We start from the raw sequence: 18,751 nt of genomic DNA, 5'->3' as shown, positions 1-18,751 counted from the left end.
GTCTCTACTTTCTTGTCATTTGCCTCGATTTTCTTTTCTCCCGATTCAATCCGTTTAGTGAGCTCCTCGAGCATTTTCATAAAGGCGGGGTCAGTCCCCGATTCGTTGGCATTCGACCTTTCCGGTACAGGCTCTATCCTGTGGATGACTTTTGGTTCGATCCTACTCGGTGTTCGGTGCTGATTTTGTAGTTGTGCTATAGCGGCTTGTTGAGCATGTAACATTTCGAATATCAATTAGAGGCTAACTCCACCATTTTCTCTGCCGTGCGTACCTTGGCCACCTGATCGAACTTTCCTGTGTACACTACCTTTGGGATCAACGCCCAAATTTGCATTTAGGCCGACCTGTGAACTGACATCGATGGGATTTGCAATTGGTACTTCCTCGAGGTCAGCCTGAGGCACCTCGATTCCTGGGGCGGCTATATTGTCATTTTCCCCATGAAATCTGAGGCTGTTGTCACCATGTGTAGGCGTTACTTGTGAGTTTGACATGTTTATCCTGAAAATAAAGATTCTTACGAGAACAAGTGTAAAGCAGCGTGTGTTATCGGAATCGGTATTAAGCAATCACTATTATCCTTAGCCCCACGGTGGGCGCCAAAATGTTTACCCTTAAAAGTGGATAACAAATGTGGTTTTAAGGACACGTGATTTCACCTAATACCAATTGATAAATGTGAAGATTAATAACAGAAATGAAACTATAAAGTAAAGTGAACCAGTGTTGAAACGGAATTCAACCCTCGAGCTAGGGTGCCCTCGAACTGATTGATGCCAAAATAGTTAAAAATAAAGCAAGCTGATGAATAAGAGAGTATAAACTAAAGAGAAAGCGTTATATTGGATTTTTTATGTGAGAACAATGTGTCTTACAAATGGTTAGTTCTCCTCTTTATATAGTAGAGGAGTTCTACTTATGACTTAACTCTAATTACAGAAGAAAATCTCATGATTAGCTAATTAACCGTTTCTAATTTGATCCGTTCCAAGATTTTCGCCATGATCTTCGACCAATCACGGATATTTTGCCTTTCCGTTATTATGTTATCTTCGAGCTTGTTCGATGCTTGTCTCATTCGATCTCGATTGCTGCTGGCCTCGATCCTGACAAGTACCTCGAATCCCGAACTTGGTACCTTGTCCTCGTGATTTATTTTGTTCCGTTACGAGGCCATCCTTCGATGCAACCTCCCGGTATCGGTCAAGAAGTAAAATCGGGTGGGCCCGATTTTAACCGTATACACTTCCCATTAATCTATATATGAAAAATTTCCAAAGATTAATCTATGTCGGGTTAATTTGAAGCCTAATCCGTTTAGGCTTGGACCAATCTCTACTTTGAAGTCATCCCGAGTAGGCTTTACTAAAGTGAAAACAGTCTAATGAGAGTATGTAGCAGCGTAGAAATGGAGTGCGATAGCCACTTCTTAATATGGTATTTAATTTTTATCCAGTATTTTTAATGCTGAGCAAGAATAACCACTACTCTATTAAAATTAATACGAAAAGATATTTTTACCCTTTCTTCATGAGTGTTGTGTAATATTAAGGATATGGTGTCTTTAACATTTACATTGTACATATGAAGTTAAGGACGCCATGTCCTTAATATTTACACTGCACATATGAAGTTAAGGACATGATGTCCTAAAGTTTAACAACAAAAAGTGCAGATACAAGACACTTTGTCCTTAATATTTACACAACATTCATGAAGTTAAGGACACCATGTCCTTACACAACACTCTAAAGTAGGACACTATGCCCTTAACATTTACACTGCACACATGAAGTTAAGTACACCATGTCCTTAATATTTACACTGCATATATGAAGTTAAGGACATGAGGTCCTAAAGTTTAACAACAGAAGGTGAAAATACAAGTTAAGGACATTATGTCCTTAACATTTACACTGTACACACGAAGTTAAGGATGCCATGCCCTTAACATTTACACTGCACATATGAAGTTAAGGACATGATGTCCTAAAGTTCAACAATGGAAGGTGCAAATACATGACACATTGTCCTTAATATTTACACAACATTCACGAAGTTAAGGACACCATGTCCTTAATATTTACACAGCACCCATGTCTAGCACAGGGGTATTTTCGTCCGGCAGGTAAACAATTATTAAGCATTGACTAAAGAGTAAATATATTTTAAACAGTGGCTAAAGAGTACAGACATCTCTAATTAGTGGCTAACTGTGCACTTCCCCTTGTAGCAGTAGCACCGAATAGACTAACAACAGTGACATTAGAGCGTCAAGAAGATCCATGTTCATGCATTGATGTTGGAGCCACGGTGGAGATGTAAATTAGAAAGGGACATTTTCGTACGTATACGAGATTTTAAACTTATTTACCCGGTTTTATCTAAGTTTTCATATTTACAGAAAGTAACTAAAGTTTTTTACAAAATATATATAAATTCGGTCAAAATCTACAATTTATCTACAACTTAAATACATATTTTTTTGTACATAATCCGGTCAAAAACTACAATTTACATACAATTTATGCAACTTGTATACAATTATGTAAGTTGTAGATACTTTGTATACTGTTTCTACACTCGACATATAAAATATATACAATTTATTTATGTCTTCTTTTTCGAGTTTCAATATGAAATTCCGACCAACACCAGCTCGAATCTTCACCAAATTCTCTCAAAATTAAGATATAAACTCCAAATAGTATTCCCAATCATTTGCAACAACATCTAATCCAAAAAAATAACGATTGAATCAAACCCAATTTTCGAATTAAAAGTTTCAAAGTTTTTTTAATGGTTGTCAATGGAGTTTAAATTCAAATCTTTATGCTTAGTTTAATCAATACATGTGGCACGCCCAATGCATGTGCCAATGGTTTAATCTCTTTTTCGGATCATTTTTATCGATGGGAGAGTAATAAAGTTGTGTCAGCTATGTTCTTACTTTTGTTTTATTTTTATTTTTTTACCAATTTTACGATTTCCATATCTTCTCTTCATTCTTGACTTTTTAAGATAGGATTTTGTTGATCTATATATTTTGGGTGATTGGTTACGTGGGGTTGGGATACGGTGTATGTTTGACCAAAAAATATATAGATCTTGGTTCAAATAATTAGATTTATGTAAATAAGGGTTAATCTTAGCTAATAATAATATCCTTAGATGAGATTCTTAAAGAAGCAATCAATATCACACAAATGTGGTCGGTCAGTAACAGTGATGTGTAGTAAGCATTACACAAATCAGAAATGATAGTGTTGCATTTAATAACAATAAATAGAGATAAATGACATTTAAGTAAACAGAGGGAATGATTATCCCGAGAAAAGATGGAATAAATGGATGTTCTTCTTCACAATGATGAACGATAGACAATCCTTTGAATATTCGAGTTATTCTCGAATCTAGTGGAAAAGTATGGACAAAAATCTCAGTGAAAAGGTGATGTTTGTATATGAGCAAGTGATAGCCGAATCTTTAAGTCGATGTGTGTTCTTTACAAATGAATATCACATGTCCCCTATCATTGTCTCTTTTTCTATTTATATGGGACATGTTTCTAAGAAACCCTAATAGTACAAGTGCAGAGAATATCCATTAGAATATTCTCTTTAGTATCCTATTTTGAAAACTAGCCGTTACAGCTCTGTCAACGATACTCAACCTCGACCTCGGCCCTTGTTGACACCTCGACTATGGTTCTCGTTGACTCTTTGACCACAGACTTCGATGCTTCACGGGCCATTTTGACAAACGACGACTTGAGAATTCTTCCTTTAGTATTATCTTGGCTTAAATATTCTAAAGACAGATTTTGACCCATACAGTTAGTTCCTCCGCTTATTGAGGCCAACTTCAGGAGGGTTTGATGAGCGGATTTTATTCGTTATAGTTGAAACAATCGAGTGAGCTGTGCTGGTTGTGGTGGTTATGGTGAAATGGAAACGTGGCCCTACACGGTCCGCTCATTTCAAATGCTTCGATTTTTTCGGTCGATTTGTTGGAGTTATGCTGTCCACGAATTATGATGATGTCATGCGTTATTATGACGCATATTCTCGATGCATTGCTTTATTTCGTGTGTGACCTTTGATTGAACCTGCCGCTTTGATTCCGGTGCTAGTAATGATGAATCGTTTTCGGTCTTGGTGCCAAGATCATTATAAATAGAGGTTTTTGGGTGCGATTTTGAAGTTTTAAATTTTTGTTATTTCGAAACCCTATATTACTCTCTTGCTCTTTCCTTGCTTTAAAACTCTCATCTCTGTTCCAGTGATTTGCATTGTTCCCAGTTCTTCATCGTTTGATACTTCTCTTTCTTTTTTCAAAACATTTCTAACATGCCTTTTGAGTCTAGTGAGGGAAGTGATGCGATCCATTTGGCGATGGTGTTTCCCCCTCACGAGGAGAATGTTCCTGCCGTTGTCGAGGATGGAAGATTCCCATTGGTGGAGGAGATAATTCCTCGTAACCCTGATACTATATCTAATTTCTCCAAATTACCTGATGGTGACCCTGGAACCTTTCAGTCAGTGATGATGGAGAAGGAATTGGGAGAGATTAAGGCTAAGTTCGGCCTTCCCGATCACGTCGAATTAATCCCGGCTAGGTGGGATACGGTGCAGGTCCACCGTCCTAAGTACTGCGCCTTCTATGCCTATCCCTTCCAAGTCGGTTACACTCTTTCTCTTCTTCCGTTGACAGAGGAATTCTGTCATTATTACGGCATTTGCCCATCTCAGCTTGCGTCGTATGTTTATAAGCTTATAAGGATGCTTACCAAATTTGTCGAGCCAGCCGAGGTCGAACTGACTCTTCAGCATTAAATACATCTATTTGCCTCCAGCTTTTATAGGGGGATGATGCTGAAATTTCGCTACTGAGGAGGCAAGTTCTTGGTGGTAAAGATGGATGACAAAGCTAACCGCCAATTCTGATTCAACTTCTTCTTCGTCAGAACCAAGGATGTGGTGGCCAACGTCGACGGTTTTCCTAAGGTTTGGAATTATATTCGTAAGTACCTAATTTCCTTGTATGTGAGTATCTAATTTTTCTCTCGTGCTTGGTCGTGGGCTTTGACCTCTTGTCCTTTTTTCATATAGCCAAGACCTCGCCTCCTCCTTTGGTCAAAGACATTTCTAACTAAGTTGGTCGGCTCCTCCCTCACATCGTAGTAATTTGTGAGTGGTCAGGTTTCTTCAAGTAGTTTGGGCCTGCTCTCCCTTCGACTGGTAAGTTCCTTTTATCACTGGTGTCTTAGTTCTTTTTATTTTTGTTTACTTTTGCTGACCTTTCCCTTTCCCAGTGTTTTTCCTAGCTTTGGCCAGGGGATCTTCGAGGAGGTCGAAAGCTCCCGCACCCTCGTTCCGAAAGAGGAAAACTACTACGTCCTTGGCCCCCTCCCCTTCTTCGACTGCAGCTACTTATGTTCATGCCCCGGTCCCTTCTTCAACGGCGGCTGCTTCTGTTCGTGCCCTGATTCCTTCTTTGACGGCGGCTGGTTATATTCGTGCCCCGGTCCCTCCAGTGGCTGCGTCCGAATTTTTCCCTTCTTCGACCGTAGAGACTTCAGCCGTGGAAACCTCGACTCCTCTATTGTACTATTTTATCGATGAGTATGAGGAGCCTTTGCCTGGTGATGGGGATTTGATGCCTCGTAAGAGGAGGGCTGTAGACGTTATGGGGGAGAGGTCGACGACCACCGATGTGGGAGACTGCGTCTTTATCCTTCGAGAGGAAAACACAATGCATATCAGGGAGAGCCTAGAGGCTAGTCCCGAGACCATTTGTTTGGAGGATACATATGTAGGACCTGAGGGGTCTGCGATCGAGGGCGTGGCAGGTGACGGCCCTATACTTCCAAGACGTGAAGAGGCCTCATCTTTCTATGTTGCGGCGTATGTACCTCCTTCGACTGATGATAGAAGTAAGGTTGTTGCTGAGGAGGATGTTGGATCTGATTCCAATATGGAGTGAGGTTGGAGGGGGGTTCGAGGACTATTACAATCTCGATGGACCGTAATCTTCTTGTGAAGACCGAGCAGATTATCCCTTCCCTTGTCCCTCTCAGTTCTGAATTTGAGGGTACGACCCTCAAGGATATGAACTACAACGACTTGTCGAATAACATTTCTGGCCTCGCCCTTCGGGTAAATACATTCGATGTTAGTTGTTTTTCCTTTGGTTTTGTTCTTTCACAGTCTCTAACTTCTTTTCTTCTTTTTGTAGACGACTGTCTTAGAAATTGAGAGTGCGCATAGGGAAAAGAGGCGTAAAGACATCTGTGTGAAGTTAAAGTACAAGTACTTTAGAGTTCTTGAGAAGTACCAGGAGCTTCAGTGTCAGCTTCGTGAGGGCGGCAATCTGCGCCAACTGAGGGAGGACTTGAAGGCTAGAGATGAGGAACTGGTGCGGATGGTGGAGAGTTTCAGCGTCCTGGAGGGGACGTTGAGGAGCAAAGAGGAAGAGTTTGAGCTCAGCGTAGGGGTCGAAACCCAGTGCAGCGATCTCCAAGATCAGGTGGTTTTGCTGCGTTCCCAGCTTAAGGAGTGCCAATTCAGGGCGGAGGCTCTAAGTAGAGAGGTCGCCGAGAAGGCAGGGGATCTAGAGAAGGCAAAGTCCGCTCGGTCAGAGGCTTTGAAGAAGGCGGAGTCTCTTGAGGTGGTGATTCAGACTCTCCATTATGAGCGAGAGAATGACTTAGAAACAATAAAGCTTAAAGAAGAACGGCTCGATGAGAGGATTGGAGAGTTGGAGAAAGAGACTTATGGCCTCTACAATCGAGTTGCTGCTCTTGAGGTCAGAAGGCCCGATTACTGGCGCAATCGTCCTCTTCCGGTACTTCAGATTTTCCTAACGTTCCTCGGGAGTTGTATGAGGAGCAGATTTATGCCGAGGCCCAGTTAGATATCATTCGAGATTTGTATGCAGCGGGATCCGTTTCTAAGGCTGCCCTCGAAGATGCTCATGTTAAGGCTCGTGAAGCTCGAGTCGCTTGTGGGTATGATCCCGCTACGCCTGAGGCCGGTAAAGATGAAGGGGATGAGTGTGTATAACGCTGCATATCCTGAGGGCAAAGGTGGCGATGGCGAGGGTATTGATGGTCAGGATGGTAACACTGTTAAAGGCCAAGTTGGCGAGGATGTTGAAGACCGTGATGATGGTGGCCAGTAGTTTTTTCTTTTGGTTTTTTGTATATTTTTGTCGGCATCTTCACGAGCCTATTGTAAACAGTTTTATGTATGTGAAATGTCAAAGTTATTCCTTGCATCTTCTTCTCTTCTTATGGTTTATTTTCTATACTAATGTATATTTTTGTTTCTTTGTTGTGATGTGGCCGAGGGCCGATAAGTGTTTGTTCGAGCAGGATCAAACATAACCTTTCATTTGATCGCGACCGAGGGTTGGTAGGTGTTTGTTCGACCGGGGTCGAACATAACCTTTCATTACATCACGGTCGAGGTCCGGTAGGTGTTTATTCGAGCGGGGTCGAACATAACCTTTCATTAGATCATGGCCGAGGGACGATAGGTATTGGTTTGAGCGGGATCGAGCATAACCTTTCATTAAATTGCGGCCGAGGGCCGATATGTGTTTGTTCGAGCAGGGTCAAACATAACCTTTCATTAGATCGCGGTCGAGGTCCGGTAGGTGTTTGTTCGAGCGGGGTCGAACATAACCTTTCATTAGATCGCGGCAGAGGGCCGATAGGTATTTGTTCGAGCGGGGTCGAGCATAACCTTTCATTAGATTCCGGCCGAGGGCCGATATGTGTTTGTTCGAGCAGGGTCGAACATAAACTTTTATTAGATCGCGGTCGAGGGTCGGTAGGTGTTTGTTCAATCATAATCGAACATAACCTTAATATGAAAAAGGTGTGATGATAAGCGTAAAGTTTCTTATTGCTTTGACATTGTTGCTTTGGTTACATACTTGGATAAATTTACAGATTCTTGGGTGTTGGCTGACGTTCCAGTCCCAGTCTATCTAGTCCCTTTATTGGTTGACCTGGAGAGTATTGACAGGTCGAGCAATAAAATAGTAATCATGACTCTACTTTAGCATACTTCGACTCGAAGTGTTCCCTTCATCGCCTCGTTAAAAACCTCTTTGAGAAAACCCAAATGGGATAAAACTCGAGTGAGGGAAAAAAAGAGTACGACTTGGGGGACGCTTTTTCTCTCTGAAGTTGAAGTATTTGAGGTGGATGATATTCTAGTTGTTTGATAGTAGCTTTCGTTCCATTGTCTCTAGTTGGAATGAACCCTTATTTGCTTTTGTTGTGTTTTGTACGGACCGTCCCAGTTCTTTCCCAGCTTACCTTCTCGGGGATCTTTGCTCACTAGAGTTTTGGATTTCAGTACATAGTCCCCAACTTTAAGCGGCTGGACCTTTGCTTTTTTTGTTGTAATAACGTTCTGCTTGTTGTTTTTGGGAGACCATTCTTATGTAGGCCATGTCTGTCCGTTAGTCTATTTCGTCGAGATCTTGCCTTCTGCTCTCGTCGTTACTTGTGCCGCTTTCATGGTAGTATCTTAGGCTGGGTTCTCCAACCTCGACCGGTATTACTGCCTCAGTCCCATAGATCAAAGAGTAGGGCGTCTCTCCTGTACTCGTTTTCGGAGTTTTTTGGTAGGCCCATAATACTTATGGTAACATTTCTAGCCATAGTCCCTTGGTGTCTTTTAGCTTTTTCTTCATGATGTTTAATATAGACTTATTGGAGGATTCTGCTTGTCCGTTACCCACTGGATGGTATAGGGTTGAGAGTATCCTCTTGATATGCCATTTTTCGAAGAACTCGACAGTGTTCTTTCCTGTGAACTGGGGTCCGTTGTCTAAGCTGATTTTCTTGGGTATGCCGAATCGACATATGATGTTTCTCCATATAAAGGTGATTACCTCCTGTTCCCATATTTGGGTGAATGCTCCTTCTTCCACACATTTAAAGAAATAGTCAGTTAAAACCAAAATGAATCATACGTACCTCGCCCCGTTGGGAGGGGACCCACGATGTCCATTCCGCATTTGATGAACGGTAAGGGGAGGTGACCGAGTGGGGGTTCTCGCCCGCTTGGTGAATCATTGGGGCGTACTTTTGGCATTGTTCGCATTTCCTCACGAAGTCTGCGACATGCTTTTTCATAGTGGGCCAGTAGTATCCCGCCCGTATGAGGTATCTGACCAGTGCTCGATTGCCGGAGTGAGCTCTGCAATGGCCTTCATGGACTACTTCGAGGACGCGCTAGGTTTGGTTGGGGCCCAAGCACTTCGCCAGAGGGCCGCCGTACGTCCTCTTGTACAGGTCGCTATGGAGGAGGTTGTATCAGGCCACCTGTATTTTTAGGTTTTTGGCCTCTTTTTTGTCGCCTGGGAGTGTGTCGTCCTGCGAATATGCAATAATGCGATTGCGCCAGTACCAAGTTAAGTTTATGCTTCTTACCTCGACTAGCTCCAGTGATGAGTGAGGAGGTGGAATACACATTTATCTCCGGTCATGATGCTTTTGGTAGCTGAGGCTAATTTGGCGAGGCCATCTGCTTCGGCATTCGTTGGCATTCGTTGGAGTCAAGTTTCAACTGTTTAGCCCCATATTTGAGTGCTAGCCTTAATCCTGCAATTATGGCCTCATACTCGGCCTAATTGTTAATCATCTCCGGGCACCTTATGGATTGGCGAATTACTTCGCCTATTGGGACCTCGAGTACGAGTCCCAGTCCAGACCCTTATGCGTTAGATTTGCCATCAGTGTATAGGACCCATAGGTCATTTGTTTGGAGGGAAGTTTGGAAGACTTCCTTTTCGAACTCGGGCATTATTTTTGCGCTGAAGTCGGTGAGCACTTGTGACTTTATCGCCGTTCGCGGCTGGTATGTGATATCATGCTTACTTAGCTCGATGGCCCATTTGGCTAGCCTTCCCGATAGCTCGGGTTTATGAAAAATTCTCCTCAGGGTAAAAGTTATGACGACCGAGATGAGGTGACCTTAGAAATAGGGTCTAAGCTTTCGTGAAACTACGACCAAGGTTAGAGCCAATTTTTCGAGGTGCGGGTACCTCGTCTCGACGTCAACGAGTGTTTTCTTAATTTAATAGATGAAAGATTGCATACCTTTATTTTTGTGGATCAAGACTGCGCTTACTGCTACTTCGGATACGACAAGATAGACGAGGAGCTGCTCCCCAGGTTCGGGTTTCGAAATCAAGTGCGGTGATGATAGGTATGCCTTCAGTTCTTGCAGAGCCTGGGCACACTCGGAAGTCTATTTGAGGCCGTTGTCTTTCTTGAGTATGCCAAAGAATTTATGTCACCTATCCGATAACCGCGGGATAAACCTTGATAAGGCGGCGATACGACCAGTCAACCTTTGGACTTGTTTTTTGGTACTTATGAGTTCTGGTATCTCCTCAATGGCTTTGATATGATCTGGGTTGACCTCGATCCCTCGTTGCAATACCAGAAAACCCAAGAACTTTCTCGAGGCTACCCCGAATGCGCATTTCTCTGAGTTCAGCTTCATTCCGTACCATCTAAGTATGTCGAAAGTTTCTTTGAAATGATCGATGTGATATTCTCCCCTTTTGGACTTGACCAGCATGTATTCTATATATACCTTCATTGTTTTGCCGAGCAGGTCTTTGAACATCCTTGCTACCAATCTTTGATAAGTAGCCTCTATGTTTTTTAGTCCAAACGACATGACCTTGTAGCAATACGTTCCTTGGTGGGTGATGAACATGGTCTTTTCCTGATCTTCTTCTTCCATGGGGATCTCATTATAGCCTGAGTAGGTGTCCAAGAAACTTAGTAGCTCGTGCCCGACCATTGCGTCGATGAGTTGGTCGATATGAGGTAATAGTAATGAATCCTTTGGACATACTTTGCTCAAATCTGTGAAATCCACGCACATCCACCATTTCCCATTTTTCTTTTTGACCATCACTATGTTGGCAACCCACTTGGATTACTTCGACACCCTGATGGAACCGTTTTCTAACAGTTTTTCCATCTCCTCGCAGACTGCATCGTTAATAGCGGGTTTGAATTTACGCCTGACCTGTCTCACTAGGGGTGGAATGGGTTGACCTTTAATTTGTGCGTGGCGATTTCCTTTGGGATACCTGGCATATCTGCATGGTTGAAAGCAAACAAGTCTGTGTTAGCTGTTAAGAATTGACGGAATTTACATGGTTCCCGAAGTTTGCAGCCGATATAGGCCTTCTTGCTATGATCGTTGAGGTCCAATTGAACGGGGTCGAGGTTTTCTATGGTCGATACTGTGGCTTCGATCGTGTCGGGATCCTCGATGACGTCCTCGATCACATCTTGCTCCGACCTCGACCCTGTTGATTGCTATACCTTTTTTTCTTTAACTTTTCTTTGTTGGGTAGCCGTGCTGTCTAAGGCAATGCAGTAGCATTCCCGGGATGTGCACTGCTCTCCGCGTATATTGAATATCCCTCATGGTGTTGGGAATTTGATCACTTGGTATAGGCTGGAGTTGATGGCTCTCATGGGATGTATCCATGGTCGACCCACTATGGCATTGTATGTGGTGGCCTGGTCCATAATGTGGAATGTTGTCTCTTGAGTTACGCCGCCGGCCAAGACGAGTAGTGTAATTTCCCTGGACGTTCGCTCAACTGCATTATTAAAATCGGTTAGCGTGATGCAACGCAACACTATTTTATCCTCGAGCCTCATTTGGGTAAGGACTCAGGGATGGATAATGCTTACACCACTTCCATCGTCCACCATGATGCGTTTGACATTAGTATCTAAAATGCATAAAGTAATAACAAGGGAATCATTATGAGGGAAAGTCAAATCGTCGGCATCTGACTCGTCTAAGATGATACTCTCTTCGAGTCCATCATGCCGTTCGCGGGTGATCGACCGCTTGAGTTTGTGAGTGGTGGTGAAATTTGTGCCGTTGACAGAGGCATCATCGTTGCCGCCGATGATCATGTTGATGGTAAGAGCTGGGGATGGTGGCTTTGGCGGCCCATGATGTTCACGTCCTCTAGTGAAGTTTGTCCTCCCTTTGTTGCTTAACAATTCTTTGAGGTGCCCTTGCTGTAACATATTTATGGCTTCCTGTCCAAGGGCGATGCAATCTTCTGTTTTGTGCCTGCGTTCCTGGTGGAACTCACAGAGGGCGTCAGACTTTCTGGTGTTCGGGTCTGATCTCATCTTTGGCGGCCACTTCACTTTTGTTCCGAGTTTCTCAAGGGTGTAGACTATTTCTGTAGGCGATTCACAAAAATTGTGAGTAGATAATAAATGAGGCATACTTCTTTCGTTCCGATGAGTCCCTGTCTTTGGTCTGGGCGGACCTTCTTCATAGCGGAGGGAGGGAGTGGCGTCCGCCCTGACATATGGTTGGTGTCGTTCCCTATTAGGTCGTGGAATCGGGTGATCTCTTCTGGATATTTTTGAGTGGGGATAGTTTTGTCCAAATATTATTTCCGCCTAAAAAGTGGCTACATCTGAATTAGTTTTGAATGCGCGGCTAATTTGCAACTACCGAATTGTAAGACAATGGCTTGGGCCTTGGCTGTGTGCAGTTAGCTGGTCTGAGACTCTTGACCAAGCTACAAGGAAATATAAAGAGAAAATGACTCTCTATGGCCTCTCAAAATTTTAATACCCCATGTTTTTTCTCATTGACACGAAATGGCCATCCGGCCCAAACATATTACATCTAATAGCCCAAAATGTCTATTTTGTATATTTTTTGTATATTTACAGTTTATTTTGTATATTTTTTATATAGTGATAGTCTATTTTGTATATGTTTTATATAGTGACAGTCTATTTAGTATATGTTTTGTATAGTGACAGTCTATTGTATATAAATTGTACAGTGACGGTCTATTTTGTATAGTGACATCTATTTTGTATATTTTTTGTATAGTGACAGTCTTTTGTACATATTTTGTATAGTGACATCTATTTTGTATATTTTTTGTATATTGACAATTTGTTTTGTATATTTTTTGATAGTGACATATATTTTGTATATTTTTTGTATAGTAGCATTCTATTTAGTATATAAATTGTATAGTGACAGTCTATTTTGTATAGTGACAGTCTATTTGTATATTTTTTGTATAGTGACAGTCTTTTTTGTATATTGAATGACTACGATGTGTAAAAAATATATATACATTTTGTACTAGTGTGCACATGAACTATAGTATAGTAAAATATTTGAAAGATTCTAGCTTTGTTGTATCAAAATTGTATATTTTTTGAATGCATGATTCTTGTGGAATAGTCATTGTTTGTCAACTTGTCATGCTGCTTCTTTTTCCATTCACTGATTTTTAGACAAGATTTATCCTTTTCTTTTGCCATATTTATTTCTATAAGCTTCGGAGCAACTGGATAGTTGCCATCAAACGCTTCTCCAGACAGTCATGGCCTGACGCTCAACAGTTTGTGGTAAATCTGGTTATAAGTTAGCAGATAATATAGTTTTTTGGTCCTTTTAGCCTTCATCATTGTTGAGCAAGAAATGTTTAGATTTGAAACCTGAACTCTAAATTCGATATGACTTCATTGAGAGACACTTATTGGTTACTGAACAGTATATGTTACAAAATTATCATGTCAGTTGGGTTTGTTAATTTTAATGGCTAGCCATTAGAATTGGTTCTGGACTATAAAGGGCATATTATAATTTATGGCTAGCGGATGATATTAGTTTTTACCAAATGGCTAGTAATGAATTTTGCTCAAATATAAACAACATTATAGCACAGCAGTTAACAAATCCTGAATTAGATTATGGAGTTGAATAATTTTCCGAAAAATAAGTAATTTATTGGTAATTGATTGCCAGAAATATTTTATCAGGAAATCATTTTCTACCAAGGAGGGCAATAACTTCCCTCACTTGTTCAAAAGGCAAAAAACTAGTAGAAGTATATGCACAATGAAAATTATAAGCAAATTCAGCAAATAGTGTTTGTAGAATTTCTACATCCGCTTCAGACCATTTCCTCAACCAATGTGCTATTTACCAGAAGAAAAGGAGACCAAATTATGATACAAAATTACAGTGCAATAAAAGGTGATTCATATCCTTCTTATGTTTTCTGCACATGCAACACCAAGTCGCCAACTCACAAAATAATGTATTTTCACTTCTAACCAACAGTTATATTGCCTGTCTAAAAGCTTATAGCCATACCAATTAGCCATTTTCACAGCCCAATCATTTGCTTACAACTTATAGCTAAGCTGAAGGCAACCGCGCTGACATTAGCAGTTGGCATAGAAGCTTCAAAAAGTCAAGGCCAAATAGAAATCACGATTCATGTTTCACACATTATTAATAACACAACGAAATGCTAGTGCACATTGTCGGAGCACAAGATATTGAGATGCATGTGGATTACAAAGGAAATATCAAGCATAACACTTGATATGATCATTTATGCATCAACAATATCCCTACAAGTGGGAAGAGTTAAGCCAAGTGAAAACTTCATACCAGAAAATGGAAAAGGAAGATGACATACTAGCTCTAATCTCCATTATCCAGAATAAAAGAAAGGTAACAACAGTAGTAGTAGTAGTAGTAGTTTCACACCGTCGTCAGTCCTACTTAGAACATACAACACCAGCAACCCCAAAGACCAGTGGAATCTCACGTCATAGTAGACTCATAAGCATGCTTCAAAGGATTCAGCAGCATTGGACTCGTCAAGCATTTGAACAACTTGAGCAACACCAGCTGCAAGTTCCTTCTGAATGGCACCATCAGGCATATCAAATGTTCTCCTCCTAGCAACCGATATAGGCCTCCCGCCAGGTTGGGGGTCGATAACATCAAGCATTGCTTCTAGCTCATCCACCATCGTCTTCTTTGCAGATCGGACCATTACATCAGCACCCTAATACAGAAGGAAAAGAGAACGATAAATGCATTTTTGGAATAAAAGCAAGAACACTAAAAATGGTTGAGAGCCAAAGATCTGCATAACACATTGCAAATATGGAGAATATGTGATCTCATTATATGCAGACAATTGATGTCGTCAACATAATCCGTATGGATTTTGTAGAGAGAATAAATATAGTGGATGATAACATTTCTGGCTGCAGTAGGTATCATTTCATGCTCATCTACCAAAATACAGACCCAACATAAGATGTGAGGAAGCTACAGAACAACTAGCTGAGAGGTCAGCAAATTCTTGTTTCCCGGCTTCAATTTCAGGAAAGACGGCAGCATAGTAATAAATCAGCTGCATCCTTATTTAATTTGTTACCATTGCCTATCTAGTCAGATAAAGCAAAAATGTACATTCTGAGGTTACCACCAAAATCTAAACGGAAAATAAATAACCAAACTAGAAGCACAAACTGGTCTAAAAAAGTAAATGTACCAAAGGTCGTGTTTATGTTGATCCAAAGTCAGACCCGGAATTCCTATATAATGCCTCTTATTTATAAACTATTTCTACTGAAAACCATCCAAAACCCCCAAATCCAACAAAGCTGAAAAACAAATAAGAAAAGGAAATGGAGAACCACTAAAAACAGGGAAGTTGAAAGGCCACTTTCGGGGATCAGACCATGCAACAACTGATAAACATCTGAGAACTATAGAACCAATCATTGATAAATGATACTTCACCAACAAAAGTAACCACTTGAAAGTTGCAGAATTCTAGTACTCTATCCACTCCAATTTACTGATTTCTTTTCATTTTGAGACGTTCCAAAATGTTTGACACGACTCAATTAACATCATTATTTCATAAAATTTTCAGAGCTTTCAAAAATCCAAATACATCTAACTATTCAAATTATAAAATTTGAAGTGATGTTTTCTATCAGACTAACTTTTCAACTATTACTTCCATAATTTCTTCCAGTCACTAATGTAACAAACTAACTCAAATCAACATCTTTAATTTAGTATCAAGTCAAACGCCGCGACATAAAATATAATGAACCAGTATAAACGTTTAATGAGAAGTCCGACTACAGGAAAGATAACACGAAATATGTATACCTCAATGGCATCAACAGTGAGAAGCAGCACAATAATCTTCTCAGAGAACCTCTGGCGCTCCTCAGCATCACGGGTAACACGACGTCGGTAAGTGAAGTTGTTGAATAGAGCCCTTAGCTCCTTCAACTTAGTCTTGGCGATGGCCAGTTCCCTCAGAGCACGCAGTGCTTGCGACCTCCTAATCAAGTAAGCCCTGAAGCTCATTTGAATAGCTAATGCTGCATCTTGTGGTGATATCTCCTTCCTCTTCCCCCTTCTCTTCTCCACCCTCTTCGCAAATACCTACACATCACAAAAGAGTAAAAATAAAAACACAAATATCCACCAAAAAAAATGTAAAGAGCCCTCATTGATCAACAAAATCTTGATACTCCATGTGCCCCAATTTATGTGATGCACTTTACTTTTTAATCTGTCTCAAAAAAATGATACCTTTATATATTTAAAAATAATTTATTATAGCCACACAAATATCTAAGAGTTGATTAGATCAGATGTTTCAATTTTTTTTTCATTCTTTCTTTCTTAAACTTCTAATCAAACAACATTACATAAAATGGGCCGAAGGGAGAAATGAGTAATAATAATCAAAAGTTAACCTGTCTTAAGACGAGTGCCCCGTGATCAGATGGCTCTTCAATCTCAACTAAACGTGCAGAACCCACAGATTTACCACTCTCACATTTCTTCTTCTTATCTTTCTTCTCTTTTTTCTCAATCTCAGAATCATCTCCGCCGGCATTTGATGCTTTGAAAGTGTACGTACGTGAATCCTCATTCTTCCCTTTGATCTCAGCAGTAAATTTGTAACTTTTATCCAAATCACCCTTCTTTTTACCATCTTTGACCTCAGCAATCCACTTGTACTTCCGATCAACCCCGTCCTTCTCGGGGCTCTTGATCTCGGCCGCCCACGTGTACTTCCTCTCACCAACTTTCTTGCTCTTCTTCTTCTTCTTCTCCTCAATGAACAGCCGCTCGAGTTCAGAGACTCGGTCAGACAGACTCTGTAACTCAGTACCGAGTCCGACCCGGCGATGAACCCGGCGAGTGAAGGTGTAAAAAGGGGTTCTTTCGATTTGGATCAGATCAGTGATGGTATCAAAGTCGTCAAAGGGGGAGGTGAGCTCGAGGAGTGTAGTGGGTGTGAAAGTGTTAGGGCAAAGGAGATCGAGAGTGGAGTCAAGCTCATCTTCAATGTGGAATGAGGGGTTTAGGAGTAGGGTTTTGGGGCGGAGAAATGAGGATTCTTTGAGGAAGAAAGAAGGAGAAGGAGAAGGAGAGTACTCAATAAGATCAAATCTCCTGAAACGGCTCATTTTTCGCTTGAATCTAGCAACCCAAAGGAAAAGAGTTGTAATCTTTGAAAAAACAGTGATAAAGATGGAGGATAAAATATGCAGAGGTTGGTTTATTATTAGGGGAAAGAGATGAAGAGAGTCAAGAAGGGTAAAGTAGGAGGGGTAAGATTGGAATTTCGTGGAGATTAGTGGGAAGCAATTTGTTGAGTACTTTGTGGGGACGATTAGTTGATTGGTTAAAGCGGATAATATCGCCGCGGACGGATATTATATTTACGAAAATGTCCCTTAAGAAGTTAGGAATTTGCGCCGTACAAAAACATAGACAAAAGAATATTTAGATTGCGACCAAGGCATGTGGGGTTTCAGACTTTTGGGGGCCACTAGCTGTTAAAGAGAACCTGATTGATTGATAAACAATGAAATTTAATGAGACAAATTAAGTGGAGTATGCTTTAGATTTTGGAACATTTGATTTTAGTTAACATCATAATCATATCCTAATATTGAAATTGAATCAGCTGTCTTTGTTTACGAAGGGCTTTTTATGTAGTACTAACTTTTAGTGTAGATAGGATCGCACGTGGGATAGAGTTTGGAGTTTTGTCCTGTTGAAAAAATATACTATGATCATTTAAGAAATGGAGATTAGCGTGAATTAAATTCCGCCTATTCTCTTACATAGTCAAGGTATGATGGTACTACACATGTTAATCGGGCCGGACCGACCTGTTTATAGCCCGATTCAGCCTGGTACGGTAGCGTGGGCGGGTTGGGAGGGGTTGGGCCGGGAGTGGATTTTAAACGAACAATTTTTTGATACCGATGTACCGAAACCCGCTAAGCATGTTAACCCGTTAACGGGTTGTTAACGGGTTACAGCCCGGTTCAGCCCGTTTTTTAACGTTTTAAAAAAAAATAAAAAAATAAAAAAAATTAACGGACCAACTGAAACTCCTGATATTGACACTTATATTTATGATCTACACAAACATTTAGAAACATTATATAATTATTATGCTAATATTGTTGATACTTCTTTTGCTATAGATGCAAATATTCCTTCAAGTTCAGTTTCAACATCTGGGACCAGTGCTTTGGATGATAATGATGGTGTTGAAGATTATTTGATTTGGTCTACACTAGGGGAGCATCAACAAACCAGTAGTAGGAATATTGATGAACTTCAATTCTACTTGCAAAAGTCAGCAGAGCCCCGCACAAAAGAATTTCTACCACTGGGTTGGTGGAGGAGCAACTCAAATAAATTTCCTGTTCTTTCGGCCATGGCTCGAGACGTGTTAAATGTACCGATTTCAACAGTCGCATCAGAGAGTGCATTTAGCCAAGCAAGGCAACAACTAGGAGATACCCGTCATTTATTGGGTAGCAACGCTTTGAAAATTC

At 40.9% G+C, this 18,751-nt stretch overlaps 2 protein-coding genes across 2 annotated transcripts; both read right to left on the bottom strand.

Annotated features, from left to right (window-relative positions):
- Positions 1-11,728: 11,728 nt before the first annotated feature.
- Positions 11,729-12,205, bottom strand: LOC138908017 (uncharacterized). Its single transcript, XM_070198647.1, has one exon. It carries the CDS (start codon positions 12,203-12,205, stop codon positions 11,729-11,731), a length of 477 nt encoding a protein of 158 aa, XP_070054748.1.
- Positions 12,206-14,414: 2,209 nt separating this feature from the next.
- Positions 14,415-17,560, bottom strand: LOC104100655 (BAG family molecular chaperone regulator 7). The gene is made up of 3 exons (XM_009607930.4): positions 16,643-17,560; positions 16,044-16,325; positions 14,415-14,916 (listed from the first exon to the last, which is right to left on the bottom strand). The coding sequence occupies exons 1-3, from the start codon at positions 17,360-17,362 to the stop codon at positions 14,686-14,688; spliced, it is 1,233 nt and encodes a 410-aa protein (XP_009606225.1). The 5' UTR covers positions 17,363-17,560; the 3' UTR covers positions 14,415-14,685.
- Positions 17,561-18,751: the final 1,191 nt, after the last annotated feature.

The sequence above is a fragment of the Nicotiana tomentosiformis genome, chromosome 3, assembly GCF_000390325.3.
Source record: "Nicotiana tomentosiformis chromosome 3, ASM39032v3, whole genome shotgun sequence".
NCBI lineage: Eukaryota > Viridiplantae > Streptophyta > Magnoliopsida > Solanales > Solanaceae > Nicotiana > Nicotiana tomentosiformis.
The sequence above is the reverse complement of the archived record's forward strand: the minus strand, read 5'-3'. Positions and strand labels throughout refer to the sequence as shown.